Genomic DNA, 20,831 nt, shown 5'->3' with positions numbered 1-20,831 from the left:
ATTCTGACGAGCAAGTTTCAGCATATCCATGTGATCTTGGAGAAAATCCTTAACCTGTTGAAGTTTTTTGGTTGCCAACCCCACCGTAACTGGTAACCTAGGTTGAAACCCGTACATGAGCATGAAAGGATTGAAGCCCATTGTGACATGCTTAGAACTGTTGTAGGCAAACTCGAGAATACGTAAGTACTCTTCCCAGTCTATCTATTTTTTGCTAACGTATGCTCGAAGCATATCCTCTAGCACCTGATTAACCCGTTCCGTTTGACCATCTGTTTCCGGATGGTCAGCTGTACTGAGGTTGAGTTGTGTATCCAATCGTTTAAATACAGCTCGCCAGAAGTGACTGTTAAACTTTGGGTCACAGTCACTAACGATATTACTTGGCAACCCATATAATTTATACAGATTGTCCACAAATAATTTTGCTAGTTCTGGTGTCTTAACCGTTGATTTTGTTGGAATAAACTTACATAGTTTAGTCAACCGGTCTACGACCACCCATACTGAGTCATGACCTCGTATAGTGGTTGGTAAACCTACATGAAATCCATGGAGATACTTTATTTTCCATTGGGAATTTCCAAGGGATGTAAGAGTCCTCCTGTTTTCAGGCACTCTGCTTTGTTAACTTGATAATTTTTGGCAATGCAAGACATAAGCTTGAACAAAGCCACGGAGACCTGGCCAGTAAAATTGTCGTCGTACGAGAGTAAGTTTTCATAATCCCCGGGTGCCCTGCACTTGGACTATCATGACATTCATAAAGAATTTGGCGCCGAATGTCTGTGTCCGTCGGTACACAAACTCTCCCCTTGTGGAGTAGATACCCATTGTCGATGGTAAAATGCTTCCATCGTTGTAGTTCATCACTTGATAAAGGAGAACTAGGTGTGGAGGTTAACTGTGCACTACCTGCATTGGAGTGAGAAGGATCACTCTTTTGAACATGGCTCCACACTTTGGAATATGTTTCATCTTGCTCATATTTGCCCTTAAGAGAATCTAAAAATTCCCTGCGAAGTTCTCTGAACAATAGCAAATTGATCTCTGGCATTCGACTGAGAGCATCTGCCACTATATTGTATCGGCCTTTGCGATACCTTAACTTGGCGTCATATTCCTGAAGGATCTCGGCCCACCTGGCTTTTCGACCCTTTAAATTTGTTTGTTGTGTAAACCATTTGATGCTTTCATGGTCAAACACAATCTCGAACAGAGCACCATACAAATAGTGACGCCATGTCTTTAAGGCAGACACTATTGCATAGAGTTCACGTTCGTAAGCAGAGTAATTCTGATGAGCTGCATCCAGCTTCTTACTTTCGAATGCAATTGGCTGTCCGTCTTGTAGCAGGACTGCTCCAATAGCACGGTCACTAGCATCCGTTTCCAAAACGAATGGTTTCAAAGGATCGACAATAGCTAGTGTAGGAGCTGTAGCTAATGCATCCTTGAGTGTTTCAAAACTCTGCTGTTGAGCGGCACCCCACTGAAAAGACCTACCTTTGCCTTTTAGTTGGTCCGTCATAGGTACATCAAGGTGAGCATAGTTTTTAACGAACCTTCGGTAAAAACCTGCAAAGCCCAAAAAGATCTGTAATTCTTCCAGATTTTTAGGAGGCGACCATTTCCGGATGGTATCGACCTTGGATTGATCCATGTATAAGCCATTAGCTGAAATAACATGCCCTAAATAATGAATCTCTTCCTTGAGAAAATCACATTTAGATTCCTTGGCATATAACTTGTTTGCACGTAACAACTCAAACACCTGTCTGAGATGTTGCAAGTGCTCTTCTTCAGAAGCACTATAAACTATGATGTCATCGAGGAACACAATGACAAATTTGCCCGGATATGGTTTCAAGACACTGTCCATAAGTGTCATGAAAGTTGCGGGCGCATTGGTTAACCCAAAGGGCATCACCAAAAACTCATAATGTCCAAACCGTGTTCGGAATGCAGTCTTAGGGATATCAGCAAGCCGAATACGGACTTGGTGATATCCTGACCTCAAATCAATTTTTGAAAAAATTCGTTTATGCGTTAACTTGTCAAATAACTCATCGACCCTTGGCAATGGGTATTTGTTCTTAATTGTCACCGCATTTAAACCTCGGTAGTCTACGCACATGCGCATACTGCCGTCCTTTTTCTTCACCAAAAGAATAGGCGAAGCCCATGGCGAAGAACTGGGTCGTATAAACCCTCTGCTAAGGTAGTCAGCAAGCTGACGTTCCACTTCAGTAGCCTCTGAGTAACTCATACGGTATGGTGGTTTACTTACAGGCTTACAGCCTGCAACCACGTCAATGCCATGTTGCACTGAACGTGTCGGCAGTAAACCTGATGGCAAATCATTAGGAAAAACATCTTAAAATTCCTTTAACAATTTTTGTAACTGATTAGCAACGTTTGCTTGTGTAGAATTAGAAATTGGTGGAATAGAGGAGAGAGAAGCATGCGGCGTTGTGGAATGTTCAACAGACTCAAGATTGGAAAGAAAATGAGACACTGAGTAACACAAGAAAACCTGTTCTATTTCATTATTAGAAACGAGCTGCATCAGCTCAGCAGTACAAATCAGTGGTGATGATGGTATATCCTTTTCTCCTAACAACAACACATGTGCGCCCTGGGAATCAAACATCAAACTGTTGTGCTCATAGCTACGCTTCAGTGATGGTCCTAGGCTATGCAACCACTCCCTACCAAGAACCACATCAGCCCTTTCCATGTTCATAACTTGAAAATCCAAACAAGTAGAGTACCCTTGTACTTCCAATGGAACAGCTCTGCATTGAGTATCCCATACTTCAGTGTCCTATCCATTCATCATTACTACCTTGTAGCGGTGGGTACTCGGAGTTTGAGGCAGTTTGAGTTTTTTCACCAATCCATAAATTGATGAAAATTGTGTGTAGCACCGTCAGTTTTTTCACCAATCCATAATTGATGAAATTGTGTTGTGCACCGTCATCCACCAGATGCGCACCTTGTTGATCCTCAGGAGAGAGAGGACCCCTGGACCCCTTGGGTTTTTTAGATGCATCTGAATTAGCAACTATAAATTTTCGTTTATTGTGCCCGTACTGAGTGCGTATATTATTATGTGTACTAGCAGGCACGTGACTATTATGTGTTTTCTCATCATCAGGGTCATCATGAATATGTGCTTTCACTATGGCTTCCTCAAGTGTTTTAGGGTCCTGAGATTTCACGTACTTCTTAAGTTTTGGAGTCAGACCTCGTATGAACCCTCGTACTTGTTGAAAGGTATCCAAGCCTTCCAACTTGAGGATGGCGTCCCGATAGTTAGAGATATATTCAAGGAGTGATGGATATTGGCACATGGAACATGTGTCCCAGTTGGTCTGCCTCATTTGTAGGCAAAAACTCCTTGCTGAACATTGTTTCAAAGGCTGCCTAACTCTGCGGTATGATGCTCTTCACCTTGAGAGACATCCATCATTTGTAGGCCTTGCCTTCCAGAGTTAAGCTCGTTTGCAGAGCTCTTACTGCATCCAGAGTGCGCTGTAAGGCGTGAATTCCATCCCAGTTACTGAGAAAGATGTTCACTGCATCCTTATTGCGGTCCCGGTCTTCGCCTTTGAAAACTGGTGGTTTGAAATTCTTCAACAAATCATCTACCTCTTTGGCAGTGAGAGTATGCAGTGTTTCATTAATTGGGCCTTGCCCTTGTGTTCCAAGTGCTCATTGCATGGGTGTTAGCCGGACTCTTAGTCTGCTGTTGCATCAATTGAATGGTAAAGTAGAAAGTTTAGTAACATTTTCATTTAAAGCCTTAAATTTTCGTCCATGACTGTCATGCGTGTCTGAAGTGCACGAAATTCCTGAATATCGAGCAATTCATAAGTATCTTGCCCTGCCATAGCGTCGCGGGTACCTCCTTGAGAGTATCGACCAGAGCATCATTGGCATGAGGGGAATACTTTGCTCAAAATTGAAATTCATGTTGATATCCGAATCCATGGCTACACAGTGCAGTATAAGAAGTACTTAGAAAAAATACATGATCTCGGTAGTACTTGTAAAGTAAGCTACTCGCGTCGTAGCAGTGAATCGTCGTGCTAACTCTGCCTTGATTTCCAAAAAATACTCGTAGTCGTAGTTTGCACCGTAGCCGATATTTAGCGTGCTAATTACGTTTGGTCGGCAAAGCTTTAAGCAATCCATGATGTTGGATACTTGTTTGAAAACTTACAAGTTGTTGTCGACCAAGCTTGACGTCCTGACGAAGAAGTCTTGGCCCTTCGGAGAAGGTATGGTGACGCTGGTGTCCAAGCCGAAAATATTGTGTATAATAATTAAGTTGCAAAATCTGCAACTGTATCACTCCTGTATCATGAATTGTATATTGATAATCAAGGGTCGTTCGTCTCTTTGTATGATGCAAAACTGGTTTGGCTTGGATGCCGTATTTGTGTAGATTGTGTGGGTGTATGCAAGGTGGGCATGCACCCTTGCCTAAATTTTTGAGGGGAACTCGCCAAGACCAAAGGCACTTGGGCCTGTTTGGTGTGAAAAGAAGCCCAAAACGGCGTTTGCAGGCAGTTATGGCACCCGACAAGGTCGCGAGAGCTTGGCAAGGGTAGGTAGGAACGCGTGCGCTCCTCCGCGGGGTCGCCCCAGTGATGGGTTATGCCGCCAAGGCCAGCGCGCATCCGCCGAGCCTGCCCGTGTGACCTATGGTGGAAGGCGACCATCCTTCCCCCCTTGCCTCAAGGGGCCCTGCACATGGTGCTCGCCTCCGAGTTCTCTCCCGCCTGAGTAGGGCTCTTCTCCACGGCTCCCCTCCTCATGCATATGCAAAGCCCAAAAAACGGCTGGCTCTCCACGCCTGTGTCCTAAAAAAAGGAGTGGCTCTGATACCAGTGTAAGAAACTAGGCAACTAGGCTCTGATAGATCCTCCTTCCAACCTCCCTTTATAGGGTGGGCTCTTAGCCCCTTGCCCTAGATGGATCCCCTGTCCACACTGCCTAGCCCGGCCTGTGGCCGTAGTCCTTGCCTAGCCTAGTTCTTAGGGTACAAGACCCGTTTCCTGACAGAATTACACCTTTCTCTTATCAATTTGATGTTTAGGGATCATCTTGGGTGCTCTATGATTGAGTTTTTTTCCATGGTCATGGTGTTTTGGTGAAGAAGATAAAGGCATTTTCTACATAGTCTACAGGTGTGTGTGTGCCATTGGGCCTGAGTGTGTAAGGATGAGTGGGAGAGATTTGGGAATCGAGTTGAGTGTGAGAGGATATGAGTATGTGTCTTTGTTGGCTGAACTTTTGATCACCTTGGGAGGACCTTCACATCGGCTTGGTTGGCGTCTGCTATGATCCCAAGCCTCATCGTCACCGACTCTCTACACACATCTTGTTGGGTTGGCGGGAGCTTGTAATCCCCACGAGTTGCCTCTTGATTTGAGTGAAGAATGAACTATTTGGGTGAGTTCCCTCTACCATTTGGGTGTGTGAGTATCCATCCAAGCTGCAAGCACGCTATGCTATAGAGGTGAAATGCTTTGTCAGGCTTTTGTCTTGTATGCGACAACTTCTTGTCACTTGACATCGGCTTGGTTGGCGTCTGCTATGATCCCAAGCCTCATCGTCACCGACTCTCTACACACATCTTGTTGGGTTGGCGGGAGCTTGTAATCCCCACGAGTTGCCTCTTGATTTGAGTGAAGAATGAACTATTTGGGTGAGTTCCCTCTACCATTTGGGTGTGTGAGTATCCATCCAAGCTGCAAGCACGCTATGCTATAGAGGTGAAATGCTTTCAGTTTTCCTTGTCAGCGACAACTTCTTGTCACTTGTTTTGGTAGTGTACACTAAGACTTTTTTAATTTATTGTTCTTGTTTAGATTTGATCATCAACGAATACTAGAATCTAGGCATGTGGTAACTTCTTGTCACTTGTTTTGGAGGCGTACACTAAGATTTTTTTAATTTATTGCTCTTGTTTAGCTTCAATGTCATTAAGGAATACTAGAATATAGTTATATGGTAACTTCTTGTCACTTGTTTTAGAGGGTACACCAAGACTTTTTAATTTATTGCTCTTGTTTAGCTTGGATGTCATCAAGGATTACTAGAATATAGATATGTGGTTACTTTGATGTCATCAATGATTACAAGAATATAGTTATGTGGTTACTTGGTAAGCCTAGCATGGTTTTGTCGAGTAAAGGCCTAGGAAGTGGCCGCTTGGCATCATCTAGGCCATTTCCCTGGAGCCCGGATTCACGGCCATGAGCCACATTCTTTTAATATTATTACACCAAAAGTTTCGCCAAAAAGCAAGCCTTCTTTGCGATGGGTTGATCATGTTGCTCAATCAGAGAGAAGCAATGCAAATGTGAATCAAAGCTGAATTGCATGCATCACCATAGCTGAATCGCAACAGTTCTCCATGACACTGACGCAATGCTCACCTTGTTGTCCATCATGGTGCTAATGGGAGGCATGATGCAGTTGCAAGAACCACCACTATAAGAATTCCCTAGCTATAATAGCTCTCCTGATTTTGGCAGCTTCTGCTACATCAACTGTGTTAGACTTGAAGTGATGCAACAAGGCATGATGAAGACAATATTTGTCCAACTACGGTTTGCAAAGCTGCTCAGAGTGCGAGCATGTGTATGCATGGCCCCTTTGTAGATTACAACATCCACAAAAGGAGTCTACTCTTCACCTTGTCCTCCGCCTGTGTGGTAGCATGCAGACCTAATTAGTTAAAACACTTGCAAATTGGTGACTTCATAATATGCTAAAAATTAAGACCAAAATAACTTGTACTCGTGCGCCGGGGACTCTGTAACATTAAATGCACTAGTAACTTGTGTGTAGCGGAAATTGATAACATAGTGAGCATTCCATTAAGAATAAGTTCCTCATGAGCATAGAAAGAGTACTTAGTTTGAGAAAGCAACATAGCAATTTACACCTAGCTAATTTGGCATAGACAATACTTGAAAAGAGAGAGAAATAGAACAATTGACAACAGTTGAGGACTAGAGATGTATCCTACAAGAAAGAAGTATTCTCCTCACATAATTACTCAAATAGCATAGCTTAGCTTAGTAATTAGCATGGTAGAGGAGATGAGCATGCCATTGAAGCTTGGCTCTTGGTTGGATTTGCATTCCATCGCCAAGAGTTGTTGGTGTAGGCCTCTACTTCTCAATGCTTGGAGAAGGAGATGGAGTTCTTGCTCAACACATAAGTTGTGTGTGTGTAACAAAAAGTGAGTTAGACTAAAATGCCCACTCTCTCTCTACTTGGTCGACCCCTCTTGCTTTTTGCTCTTGCTGGCATCCCATTGGCTCCTGCAAGCTTCGCCAATCACAAACTAGAAGCATAATTGATAGCCTTGTGACATGTGTCCCCCTTCACCCTTTTGTGAGAGCTTTAAGTAATTAAATAATTTATTAAAACTGTCATTGGACCTTTTAGTCTTCTCGCCAATAGGAATCAAGCAAGCCATTGGGCTGCTGGATGCTCATTGGACCCCTTGGTAGACTGTCCAATAGTCTTCTACGAAGCTTAATTTCTATTGGTTCTTTTATCAAGCATTTTTTAATTGATTAGACTAATTTTACTCTAGCCTAATTCTCACCTCTATGGCCATCCAATAGGATTTGAGGGGAGATTGGGGACAACTGAGCTAGGAGCTTGCCATGTGTCCATTCTTCCCTTTGGCGAGATCTTGGGAGTGTGTGTGTGTGTGTTTCTCTCTCATCCCCTACCATTAGGGCTCGCCCCCTCCTTCCTAGGGATGTGGGAAAACTTTTTAGTCTTCCCATAACCATCCAATATTTTCCACCTTTAGCCATTGGACTTATTAGTTAATTCTTGGAACCTTAGCCTATGGAGGTCTTAATGGAGCTAAACATTAGGTCTTTTAAGCTCCAATGATGCACATTGCTCTTTTGCAGACTACCCCCCTTTGGATCCCTATTTTCTCTCCTTTGGATCCCTGCAGAGACCGGTTTGTCAGCCTTACCAATATTCTAGCTTTTACTCCCCTGGAACTTCCCCATATTAAATGATCAACTTAACATGGAAATCATTTGGCAGAATTAGATATTAGTTTTTATGACAGAATCTGTATTGAAAGTCAAAAGCCAACATTGGTAGTTCTAAACTGTTAGTAGAGTTCATCACGTCAAAAGGACCACGTCGATGCTTGTCCCTCGTTTTGAATTTCTTCACAGAGTCGAAGCCAACATTGGTAGTTCTTCTAAAGTGTTAGCAGATTTCATCATTGACCTTGGATGTGGCGCTAAACGTGCGGATGCTCGGCCGATTACAGTACCTAGGCTTGGCTCATGTAGCATACCATAGGTGCAGGCTATGCCAAAATCTCATGCCAGGAGCCTCTACAGTGTGCACACCACGAGTGCCACACAGCGATTGATGGGGGAGCAAGAGACTCTGAGTACGATAAGAAGGCTGGAGCATGTTGGAATTAGGGTTGCAGAGAAACGCACACAGCTTGGAGAAGACGAAGGAAGCTCAAGGCACACAACTGAGAGTGTGTTACTTAGTGTGCAATGGAAAGATAGATAGCCCTAGAGTGATGGGCGTATATGCAATGCAAGGGGGAAAAAACCTCCTAAAGAGGGAAAAAATGGTCCTAGTGTGTTCACACACATCACTACCACATGTATATGGTAACAAATCCCCCCTGGAGTGATGCGGTGAACGAGAGCTGGCATTTGAGTAAAGGGAAGTGCCATGCCCTGAGGACATGATCAATCCACAAAGGGGAGCAAGCCCAAAGCTTTGAGGAAAGCTTCAAGATTCTCACGAGACAATGCCTTTGCGAAAAGATCTGCAAGGTTGTCCTGTGTTGGCACATAAGCCAAGCTGATCTCTCCTGCTGAGAGCCTCTCCTTGACATAGTGGTAATGCACCTCAATGTGCTTTGTGCAAGCATGAAAAACTAGGTTCCTCGCAACTGCCAATGCGCTCTGATTGTCAATGTAGATAGTGTTGGCAGTGTCTTGTCCAACACCCAAATCAACCATAAGGCGTCTGAGCCATACACACTCAACCGTAGTTGAAGACTGTCATGTACTCAGCCTCACAACTAGAAGTGGCCACAGTATGTTGCTTCTTGCTCAACCATGATATACATGAACTGCCAAGCATGAAACAAAAACCATTAATGGACACTCTCGTGTCAAACAACCAGCCCAATTTGAGCTCGAAAAAGCATGTAAGTTTGGCGGCAATGATCCCCCCTTGGGATAAAACAAGCAAAGATGTAAAGTGCCACTAAGGTAGCGGAAAATCCTCTCGACAGTCTGCCAATGCTTAGACCCTGGGAAATGCATAAATCTGCTGACCTGTGAGACTGCAAACTGAATATCCGGCCTCGTGTTGCATACATAAATGAGGCAGCCAACAACAGTTTGGTAAAGAGTGACATCAGCAGGATCACCAACATCATGTAGACTCAACTTCAAACTTGTTTCCATGGGAGTGGCAATAGGTTTGCAATCCTCAAGTCCAAACTTACATAGCAATGTCTCCATGTAACTTTTTTGACACAAGGCAATACCACCATCACACTGCTTAAACTGTATACCCATTTAATGATGCAATAGCCCCAAATCTTTCATCTTGAAAGTAGCATTCAAATTAGCCTTAAATTCATCAATATGTCTCTCATTTGGTCCAGTGATCAGCAAATCATCAACATAAAGAACCACGATGAGAAGTACATCACCCTCACGCTTTACATACAATGTGCTTTCTGTTGGACTGTTACGAAAGCCTTGTTTGACCAAATGAGTGTTAGCTTTCTCATACCAAGCACGAGGAGATTGCTTCAACCCATACAAAGCCTTCTTACATCTACACACTTTGTCCTCTTGTCCTTTCTTGACAAAACCGCGAGGCTGCGTTACATAAACTTCCTCAAATATGTCACCATTCAAGAAAGCAGTAACAATGTTTGATTGATGTACATCCCAACCAAAATGAGCTGCCAATGCACATAGAAAACGCACAGTAGTCATATGACAAGTGGGAGCAAAAATCTCTTCATAATCTATGCCTTTTTGCTGTGCATAACCCTTTGCAACAAGTCGAGCCTTATGGTGATCGATCCCACCATCCAGCTTGTGTTTCAACTTGTAAACCCACTTTGTACCAATGGCCTTTTTGCTAGGAGGCAAATCACATAAAGTCCATGTGTCATTTTCTATAAGTGCATCATATTCTGATTGTATGGCAGCCATCCAATTTTTTGAATTCTGTGCTTCATCAAAAGACAGAGGTTCCTCAACATCATGTAAGCTAGACACAGCCAAAGCATAACAATCTGATGCATAAGATGCATGGCGAGAGCCTGAACGGTTACGACTAGACAAAGGTGCATCCAATTTACTATCACGCAATGTATGCACTAGCCATTTTGGCATACCTCTAGCCTGCTCATTTTCAGTCCTTTCCTCATCAAGTACATCATGTACATCTGCATCAGTAATAGGTTGATCTGTAACATTTTCAGAAACCCCCATAGGCTGTACATTTGCGTCATTGGAATTTACATTCGTATTTCCACCACTGAAAAGAGGCAACAAAGTGTCATAAATGTCCTGTGAGCTTACATTACTATCTCTAGTGCATGACAACAAGGGTTGAATAGAATCTTCCACAAACACTACATCCCTAAAACCAGAATACACTTTATTTGCGGATGATACAACCTGTAACCTTTGCTTTCAACACTATAACCAACAAAATTACATTTGACGGTCTTATCATCCGATTTTCTGCGCTGTGTTTGTGGCACCAAAGCATATGCCAAACAACCAAAAACACGCATGTGCTCAATAAAAGGATTTCTATCATGCCATCCTTCATATGGAGTAATAGACTGCAAAGGTTTTGTAGGACACTTGTTTAGTACATAAGTGGCACACATGATGGCCTCGAGCCAAAAAGAATGCGGCAAAGCTTGACTTTTGACCATGCATCGTGCCATTTCCGTAAGTGACCCGTTTTCCCTCTCAGCAACACCATTTTGCTGAGGCGTATAAGGCACTGTACATTGGTGTTTTATCCCATGACTAACCAGAAATGCATTAAATTCATGAGACATATACTGCCCCCCTCGATTAGAACGGAGGGTGCCCATAGTACATTTTGATACATTTTTAGCCATAGCCAGAAATTGTTTGAAGCACATAAAAACTTCGGACTTCGCTTTAAGCGGAAATACCCATGCATGCCTGGACTAATCATCAATGAAAGTCACGAAGTAAAGCTAATTGCCCAAGGACAGAGTTTGCATGGGCCCACAAACATCACTATGCACAAGCTGCAACCTGCATGTGGCTCTAACTGAACCATCCTTTGGAAACTTTGAACGCTGCATCTTACCCAAAATACAGCCTTCACAAACATGTTTGACAGGTTCTTCAAGAGGCGGCAAAGAAGCAACCATATTAGATTTCTGCAAACGCAGCAAACTGGCAAAATTCAGATGACCAAAACGTGCATGCCAAAGTTTTTCATCTGAAATAGCCCTTGAATCTGCAATTGCATTTGCAAAATTTTGTCCACACTTGTCATACAAAGTGAGCTTATACAACCCACGTCACAAAATCCCGGATGCAACAATTTCATTACCAAAACTGAGATCATGAACTGTACAGTTGTCATCCACAAATTTGAATACAAGTCCAAGTCTAGCAAGTGCAGATACAGAAAAAAGATTCTTCTTGATCCCAGGTACATAAAGTGCATCAACAAGTGTGAAAGAACTGCATTAGCAGCAGTAAGCACAATCTTTCTAACTCCCTGAACCGGATAAGAGGCATTGTTGGCACAAGTGACTGAATTCCCATGAGGGAGAGACTCGAGAGAGGTGAACAATTCATGATGTGAGGTAATGTGCTTTGTAGCACCACTGTCGAAATACCACACATGTGAATCTGCAACAACTGACATGCATGCATCATCCACAACAGGATTGTAAGTGCACTCTGTACTAAAAACCCATTCTGCATCAACATCAGCTTCACAGTCTCCTTTCACAGAAGACTCAACAATGGTTGCATTGGTAGTGGAACCAGCATTTGCAGTGGAACTACCCTGTTTCTTCTTAGCCTCTTTGGCCTTCAACTTAGGACACTGCTTGATCAAGTGATCATTGGCTTTACAATAATGGCAATGCATCTTCTTTTTGCCCTTATCACCAGAATTGCTAGACGAAGTGCTGCCAGCAGAAGCATTGGGAACAGAAGTTTTGCCACTCGCAAGAGAATCATAATAAGTGGCTGCATTGCTGTTACCACCCTTTCTTTGAGAAGCAATAAAAGCCTGGTCAATTGCACGCTGTCTAGTCCTTCTTTTTCTGGAAAGTGAATCTTGCAACAGCAATGTGCATAATGCATCAAACTTGACAATTTCAAGATTCCCTTTGGTCATAAGTCTCCAAGTAATTGCAAAAGTCTGGTAAGGCATCAAGAACAATCTGCACAAGGGAACTGTCAGAAATGACTTCACCTGCAGAAATAAGTTGCTCATTGATATCCTTGACACTAGCAAGGAAAGTGTCCATATCATCTTCCTCATGCATAATCTTCGATTCCAGCTCTTTACGCAGCAAAGCAATTTTAGCCTCATTGCGACTTGCATAAAGACCAGCCAAAATATCCCAAGCCTATTTTGCAAATTTTGCTGAATGAATGTGAGGAACAATGGTGCGGTTCACAGACAACGCAATCAATGCATGAGCCTGTGCATCCTTCACATCCCAACGAGATTGTTCTGCCGTAGGCAAAACAACTCTAATAGTAGCAATCCTTGTAGCAAGACCTGCAACATCCTCAACATCGCCTGCATCCTCATAACCAGGACGTACATCAATGCCCTGTACAATATTCCATACGCCCTTTGACACAAGAACATGTTGCATCATGTAAGTCCACATAGGTAAATTGTCCGCATCCAATCTGTCCTTAGCAACAAACATCTTGAACACATCTATGTTGTTGTCAGCCATAGTAAATGCTGCACCTGATGTAAAAACTGCCCGAAAAGAGGAGAAACAAAGCGGGAACTACACGTGCTATATAGCACAAATCGTAGAAGACTGTAAGGCACATGTTATGCAAAAAACGGCACAAGCAAAAAATTTTCACAAAATAACGAAATAGCTTGTGCAGTACTAGCAGCCTGTAGTGGAAACGGAAGCCGAAATGAGTCCGAATTAGAAACCTGAGTAGACTAAGCTCTACGAGCACTCCCGAAATTTTTGTGGACCTGCCGAATGCTCGCCAAAGCTCACAGAAATCGGAGAAAGTGAGCAGGCGTGTGCTGGAGCTGCTGGTGATTGAGCCCGGGAGGACGCAACCTGCTCCGATACCTATTGTTGGAATTAGGGTTGCAGAGAAACGCACACATCTTGGAGAAGACGAAGGAAGATCAAGGCACACAACTGAGAGTGTATTACTTAGTGTGCAATGGAAAGATCGATAGCCCTAGAGTGATGGGCGTATATGCAATGCACGGGGGGAAAAACCTCCTAAAGAGGGGAAAATTGCCCCGACAGTCGTAGTGTGTTCACACACATCACTACCACATGTATATTGTAACAGAGCATGGAGGTTGTGCATGGTCGAGGACAACACGGATGTTGATGTCCGCAACAGGCGGGGCCAGCTCCGTAGAAGAGCTGTAAGTTGAAGCATGAAAAGTAGCTTCGCATATGGTGAAGTCAGATGTCATCGACCGCCCATGAGTTTCAATTGTCTCTTTTGCTTTAGAGCAATGTTTGCTTCACTCGCCAATGAGATAGTCTTCACCGCCCTGGAGATTCATGAACTATCGCTTTTGCCGCAACATTTGCTTTTTGATTTCGATGTATGATGATCTCATCCCTCGTTCTGAAGGTCTACACAAAGCTGAAAGCCAACATCGGTAGCTTCTAAGTGTTAGCAGAGGTCATCATTGACCTCGCACATGGTGCTAGACGTGCGCACGCTCGATCAATTGAAGTATGTGGACTTAGCCCATGTAGCTCAGTATTCACAGCCTATTGATTGAGCCATTCTACTGTAGTGATGGCGTCGAACCTTATGAATTGAGAACACATCACTGTAATAAATCCTACACCATCTATGACATAGAACATAAAGTTATCTCCGCTTCTCTTTAAGCTAAATGTATCTCCTTCATCTATTCTATTGCATTAACTCCTGTTTTGTGTGTCAAGAAAGCATATATATTCACAATAGTGGATGTTTCGACTACACAACCACGACTCCATCTGACAACACTGCAAGGTCCGTGATATGCATCCAACTCCCCATGCCTATGCATTTGCTTGGTCCAATAGATAAAGCCTACGTGGCAGGGGTACGACTTTTGTTTCTTATAATTTTTAAAGAGACCACAATGCCAGCTCTCCACCATACTTCTGTATGGCACTTTTGCATGACATGCACTGTATAATTAGCATTTTCACTCTATGACGTTTCATTGCAAGATGAAATGTTTAACTATTCACATTGGTATTATGTAGCTTGACACAAACATTGTCCTTTGGCTTGGACAATTGGAGGACACTTGTATACAAATATCAGGTCCGTAGTGCTATTCAATTTTTGTAGTATGTTGATGCTTTTTGTATTTTTGAAGTTTGTCAATGCTTCCTTGAGTTTAGTTTAGCTACATGTTTTCCTCACTAGTACATGCTCAATCTCGATCATCATATCTACATATAAAATAGATACACACTTCTTTTCTGATGGTTGGGCAATTCAACTTATGTATTACAATACTCAATGCACTTTGTATATGTTTACTTTCTTCCTAGGTGGTTGATGTGAATCTACGCATGTCCTTGTTTAGTAATGCATTTTATATATTGCAACCCAACGTTCTCCTCTACATAACCATTCTTTAGCACGAGGACAATCCTTTATCCTAGCGTTTTCCTCCTCATATATGTTTTGCACTATGTTCTATGATCGACATCCAAGACAACACATAAATCTCTCTCTCTCTCTCTCTCTCTCTCTCTCTCTCTCTCTACGAGAAATAAGGAAAAATTAACAACACTTGATTTTGAGTAAGATGGGTCTCTGGTCTAGAGACTAAATGGTCGATGTTACCAGGCTGAATGGAAATCTATAAACAACTACCAAGTACGTTAAGGAGTAGGGTTTAAGCAAAATGATTAAGCTGCAACCCTTTGCTCGATTCAATCACCCCCTTTAATAGCCCTTTATTGTATAGTCAGCCCTATGGGACACAACTTGCTTCTTCCCAATGCTCATCAAGTCCCAAGCTGACCTATTGTTGTTGTCTATCAATTGGTTCTACTCATCCGCTCGTGTTCCACAACAAAAGCCAATGCGATAGTAATCACAAACAAGTAAGCAAGTAACCAACTGCGCTCCAAAATCTACCATAACTACGGCAAAGAGAAGTGCCTTGGTCTCACTGCTCAAACAGTTATAGAGAAAGCCGTGAAATTGGACAATTTTACAGACAACTATAGATGTTCTATAGCAAGGCCCACCAAGCAAGACTAGTTACTTCTTGTCACTTGTTTTAGAGATATAGAGGCGAATTACTTTTGTCAACACAACAATGACTATAGGAAAGAGGTAAGTGGCAAGCATCCACAAGTGCCAAGATTAAAGCGTAGACTACAAGGAGGAGGTGAGTGACAAGCACCCGCAAAAGCTAAGATTAGAGTGTAGATATTTCACACTAATTTGTGGAGAATATCCATCTTGTAACTTGCTGTGCATCATTGGTTTTGGATTTCGTGTACATGGAAGAGGCTTTATTGGCACTGTCTTTACAAGGTAGAGATTATCACTATGAGTTTTGAAGCTCACACACCAAAAAGGCACGGAATCTACTAACATAATATGGCAGAAAGGTGAGCCCTTTATACGTATCGCAATCTGCGACCTGAAGGCTAAAGTCCAAAACAAAAACAAGCCCCTTTGCACACGATAAAGAGGGAGAGAGGGGGAGAGAGAGAGGGCGGCCGGCCGTACTAGTAGGATTTATAGGAGGAGATGGTGTCTTTCCAAAATTTTTGCAAAGTATGCAAGGGATTTTGCCAACATGTGAATGTTTGAAACGTTATCCTATGAAATCTGGAGCCGAAAATTTGGCTGATAGCTAAAATAGTATTCATTTATCCTAATCGATCGCTTGTTCAAGGATGAAAGCCCCCTTAGTTAGAACTCAGACTCCACAGGAAGGGACACAGAAATTGATGGACCTGGAGGTCCATTGACGAGTTGACCGGACGATCGCCTGATCGCAGAGTGTGAATAGTCGTCGTAGAATTTTGCATGCACATCAATAACATCAGGACAGAGCTCTCTCTCTCTCTCTCTCTCTCTGTGTCACACACACACACACACACACACGCGCGCGCGCGCGCGCGCTTCAGCTCTTCAGGCTGCGTCATGGCTTCGGACGAGTCGGATGAGATTCCCATGCTGGTTGTTTCTGCAAGCGGCACTTCTGCTGCCATTGAGCTACCCAGTCTACCATCATCATCTTCGCAAACACGCACAAGGCGTGCCCACGAACACCACTATTTTAGCGGGCCTGTTCACCCCATTAACAACAGGTTCTTTAGTGGCCCTCTTCAAAGAAAGAACAACACCATCTCCAACAGCGACAATGCAGGCCGTGCTGCCTCAGCAAGCTTACATGATGGCTTTTACAGTGGCCCCATTCACATCGAAAACGAGGCATCCAGCAGCTCTGCCATAAGGCCCCCTGTTTCAAGACCTATCAGAAGAAGGGAAAGCAGCATGGCCAATGAACATCTTCTGCGATCCGGCCCCCTCGGCAAGTGCGATGACCCGTTTTGCACCACCTGCCCCCTCTACTTTGACAGGCCACAACCTGGGACTCGACCTTTGTACTCTTCTCTTGACCAGAAGGTAGTAAACTACACATCGTGGGCAACAAAATTTTTAGACTTTCTTTTTGGAAGCTAGTTCATCTGCCACAAGATAGTTTCTCTTGCAGAAGATGGTTCATTTTGAATGTTTCTTTTGCTTGAAATAGTTTGTGGAGTTGAATAGCTATTTGAAAGAGCTCAAACTTCGTTTTAACAAAAGATCGATTGAATTCAAATTTGCATTTTGATTATGCAGAGAGTTCGTAGTGTGCATGCCAGTGGAAGCATGCACTTATACACACTTTAAAAAAGTTAACGAGAATTTGTGAGTCCTCTAGGCATAACAAAAAAAGGCTGGATTTATTGTGGGTGCTGCTGAAAATCTCAACGAAACACTTGCCCAGTAACATGCCGGATATCGGATTGTGAAAGCTTAAACAAAATGTACAGCAAACTTGAGAAAATAAATTAAACTAGACACAAGAAGGATTGATTATGAACAATATCATTAGCTTCCTAATTGCCCGGTTCTATGAGAACAACTATCATACCCGCTTTAATGGTAGATGATGAATTAGCGCAAGAAAGTTGGGATCATCAAAGGTGGTGATGGGAATGCTCTGTTGCGCTTATGGCTGAACATGCTGTTGCACTCTGGGCTGCCTGGACTGGTCACTGCCATAAGGGTTGAAAACGCCCCTTTGGGAAAGGGACGGTGCGAGATGCTGCGGGTTTACATCAAGGCCTCAAAAGGTTGCATAGGCTGCAAAACTTTGCTCTTTTTTTTTGTTTTTGTTTTGAAAATCATGCTTTCTCAATCAGTCTCATGACGAGAGACATACATGTGTAACCTGTTTTCCGTTGTCTGCTTTTTGCATTTTTTTTTGTGTCCATAGGTTTGTGAATGCTCCAAGGACGACATGCGTAATTTGTTTTCCAACTTCTGGAAAACCCTTTGTCAAAAGAGGGCATTGAACTTTGTATCACAATCCCTGACAATCTCCTCAGCCAAATGATAAGAGTGTATATAAATGGTTCACGAATAGTTGAATGTTGTGACTCTTCACGAATCACTGCTATATGAGTAAGGGGAGCAATGACCCAAATGAGTAATCCAATAACGAAGTCTTATCAAAATGCTAGTCCACGTTGTCTCAGTTGTGCGGAAGCGAAGGTGTGTGTGTGTGTGTGTGTGTGTGAGAGAGAGAGAGAGAGAGAGAGAGAGAGAGAGAGAGAGAGTCATGTACACATCTAACCCTATGTGTACGTGAACAAGCTACTTCATGACTAGGGTTCGGTTGAGTTCAGTCAGCCTAGCTTAGGAAGTGTTCTGACACTTTTGTGAGTCTGTTCGCAGACCGTGCATGTTCAGGCACTTAGAGTAGATGCATATCCTCTGGTTGCACAGAGCATGATCATCAGCAGTACCATCAGATTCCATCAGGAGCATTTTACAGTGCAAAAAACCTATTTTCTCTATTTTAGCCATTTTTCACTTATTATTATTAAGTGACTTTTGTTGGGAACTGGGTAGGGCAAATCGAGTAAGTCACTATATAAGCAAACTAGCGCTAGCACTTTCTGGCAGAAGAGGCAGCAGGGACCCTATGTCCAACAAAGCACCTTCTCAGCAAGACCCCTCCAGACAGAAATCCTAGCGTTTTCAGCCAGCAAAGAAGCCAGCGTTTTCAGTTTTGCAGATCAGCCCAGCGTTTTGCAGTTGCAGCAACCTGGCGATGGCAGACACAGCAGATCCCCCAGCATTTTTGCATCAGACACAGATTCAACCCTAGCGTTTTTGGATCAGCAGAACAACATAATGTTTTGCAGATTCTCCGCGACAGAACCAACATAGGCATCAGCGTTTTCAGTTTGCAGTAGTTTGACTCCGTAGTAGAACCCCCGAACCTTGCAGATCTCACCTTCCCGAAGCAGATCCTCGCCGCACGGTCAGATCAGCCAGTGTTTGCAGATTCAGCCCGGAAAACGCAGATTTCAGCATCTGCGTTTTCAGCGAGTCGTCGTTGCATCGTCATCATCGTGACATCGCCGTCGTCACCGACATAAAGTCAAAATTCAGCAGATAAAGATTTGTAGATTTCAGCCATAGCGTTTTCAGATTTCAGCCCGTCTTGTCGTCGTCAATATCGTTGGCAAGTCCATTGCATTGTAGAGATTTGTGCAATCAACAGTAGACCACTCTCGCCATAGAGAGTGGGGCCTTCGGAGGAGGGTTTGACAACATTCTGGTGTCGTATTCTTATCTCTCTATCTCTCAGTCTCAGCACCTTCATTCACAGTGTCATTCACTTTGTTTGTGATCACTTGCACTCTCTCGCTAAAGGAACGGAAGGCTCTCCCTTTCGTAAGTAAAAGGAACCTTGAGCATAGTTCGGTGCACTTATCTTGCAAAGTTCAACATTCACTTCCGTTGCACCTAACGTTGGTATTAGAGCTTTGGTAGTGTTCTGCATCACTCAAGGAAAGAACCACAAGATTTTTTTTTTGCTTGTTGCGATCGCACGTAACCCAACTTTTCACTCAGGAGAGCGGACCGTGCACTTAGCGGCCGGCCAATTGACATGAAAAAGCAACCTTGGTGTGAGCGCAAGGCCGCCAGGGGGTGCGCCCGCGGGAAAGAGAAGAGCTTGGGAAAGAGAAGATCCTTCATTAACACAGATTGCAAGCGAAAGAAGAACCTCAAGAACCTCAAGACTCAAGATCCTCAAGAACCAAGAACCACAAGAACCCATGTTCCTTGTGAACTTAAGAACCCAAGACTTCAGTGTATGGTCCTCACCCGAAGCGGAATGGATACTTCGCATGGAGGTGATGATACTAGATCCTATGGAGGCTTTGGTCAAGACGTTGATGAACATGATGAGAGAACACGTAGAAAGACTGACAATCTTGGATCGTGAACACGAAGAAAGAATGATAGCCATAGAGCGTGATCGCGAGCAAGCACACTTGCGGTCGAAGAAAGATGGTTAGAGCGTGAAGTGCAGAGAGACCAACGCATGCAAGAGTTGGTCCCACTATTTTCTAATGTGCAAGCGCAGATTGAAAAGAATGAGGAGAAGGAGACTCTCTCAGTCTTGTCTTCTCCAAAGCACGACACACATGAATTGCATGATAATGATAAGCATGATGAATTGCATGATAATGATAAGCATGATGATTTGCATGATCAAGATGTGATTATTCACGAGCATGATGATTTGCATGATCAAGATGTGATATTCACGAGCATGATGATTTGCATGATAATGATGTGATTGTTCACAAGGATGATGGTTTAGTTGATACTTTGTCTAGTGAAGCTAACCTCAATGCAGATTCGATCAATCACGAAGAATCGATCTTGGCTCTTGAGTCGAGGTCCCAAGAACCCTCACAGGAAGTATTCTGTGTTCGAATGATTAGTCAGCACGCGTTGTTCGAGTGTTTCATTCATGATGCTTTCCTGTATTTTAGTCACCGTCCTTATGTGATCCCTTTTCATAGGCATGACATATTGCACGATGAACACGATTCACTCATGAATGAGCACGAATGTATGCGGATTACTCATGAAAAGATGAAATGTTTGCCCAAGGAATTCACATTCCATGTCTCTTCCTTGGCATGACACAGTATTAGAAAGAGCACAAGAAGGATTGAGCATCAAGCATCGGCATTTCCATTGTGATTTGCCACAGTTGATAGATTTAGATCAGAAAGCCAAGTTTCGAATCCATTGTTTGCGTGTGTTTGATGAACGGTTTGGCACTCCGTCTATATGTTCATCTACATTGCATGCACAGTCTTTAAAGAAGACTAGAATTTTTCCAGTCACTTTACATGGAATGGGTATGTTCATGTTTTTGTGTTGGAAGTGGTTTCAAGAATTTTCAGCCTCGGAGATTCT

General features: G+C 43.2%; 1 protein-coding gene across 1 annotated transcript in view; it reads left to right on the top strand.

Moving 5' to 3' along the window:
* The first annotated feature begins 16,343 nt into the window (after positions 1–16,343).
* LOC147461523 (putative cyclic nucleotide-gated ion channel 20, chloroplastic) overlaps positions 16,344–20,831 on the top strand; it is a 192,183-nt gene continuing 187,695 nt past the window's right edge. Inside the window, exon 1 of the mRNA XM_086509051.1 lies at positions 16,344–16,961. Within this exon, the coding sequence (XP_086365177.1) occupies positions 16,359–16,961 (603 nt within the window). The 5' untranslated portion in view covers positions 16,344–16,358. The remainder of the gene's footprint in view (positions 16,962–20,831) is intronic.

The sequence above is a fragment of the Adiantum capillus-veneris genome, chromosome 3, assembly GCF_014529385.1.
Source record: "Adiantum capillus-veneris isolate H3 chromosome 3, ASM1452938v2, whole genome shotgun sequence".
Taxonomy (NCBI): domain Eukaryota; kingdom Viridiplantae; phylum Streptophyta; class Polypodiopsida; order Polypodiales; family Pteridaceae; genus Adiantum; species Adiantum capillus-veneris.
The sequence above is the reverse complement of the archived record's forward strand: the minus strand, read 5'-3'. Positions and strand labels throughout refer to the sequence as shown.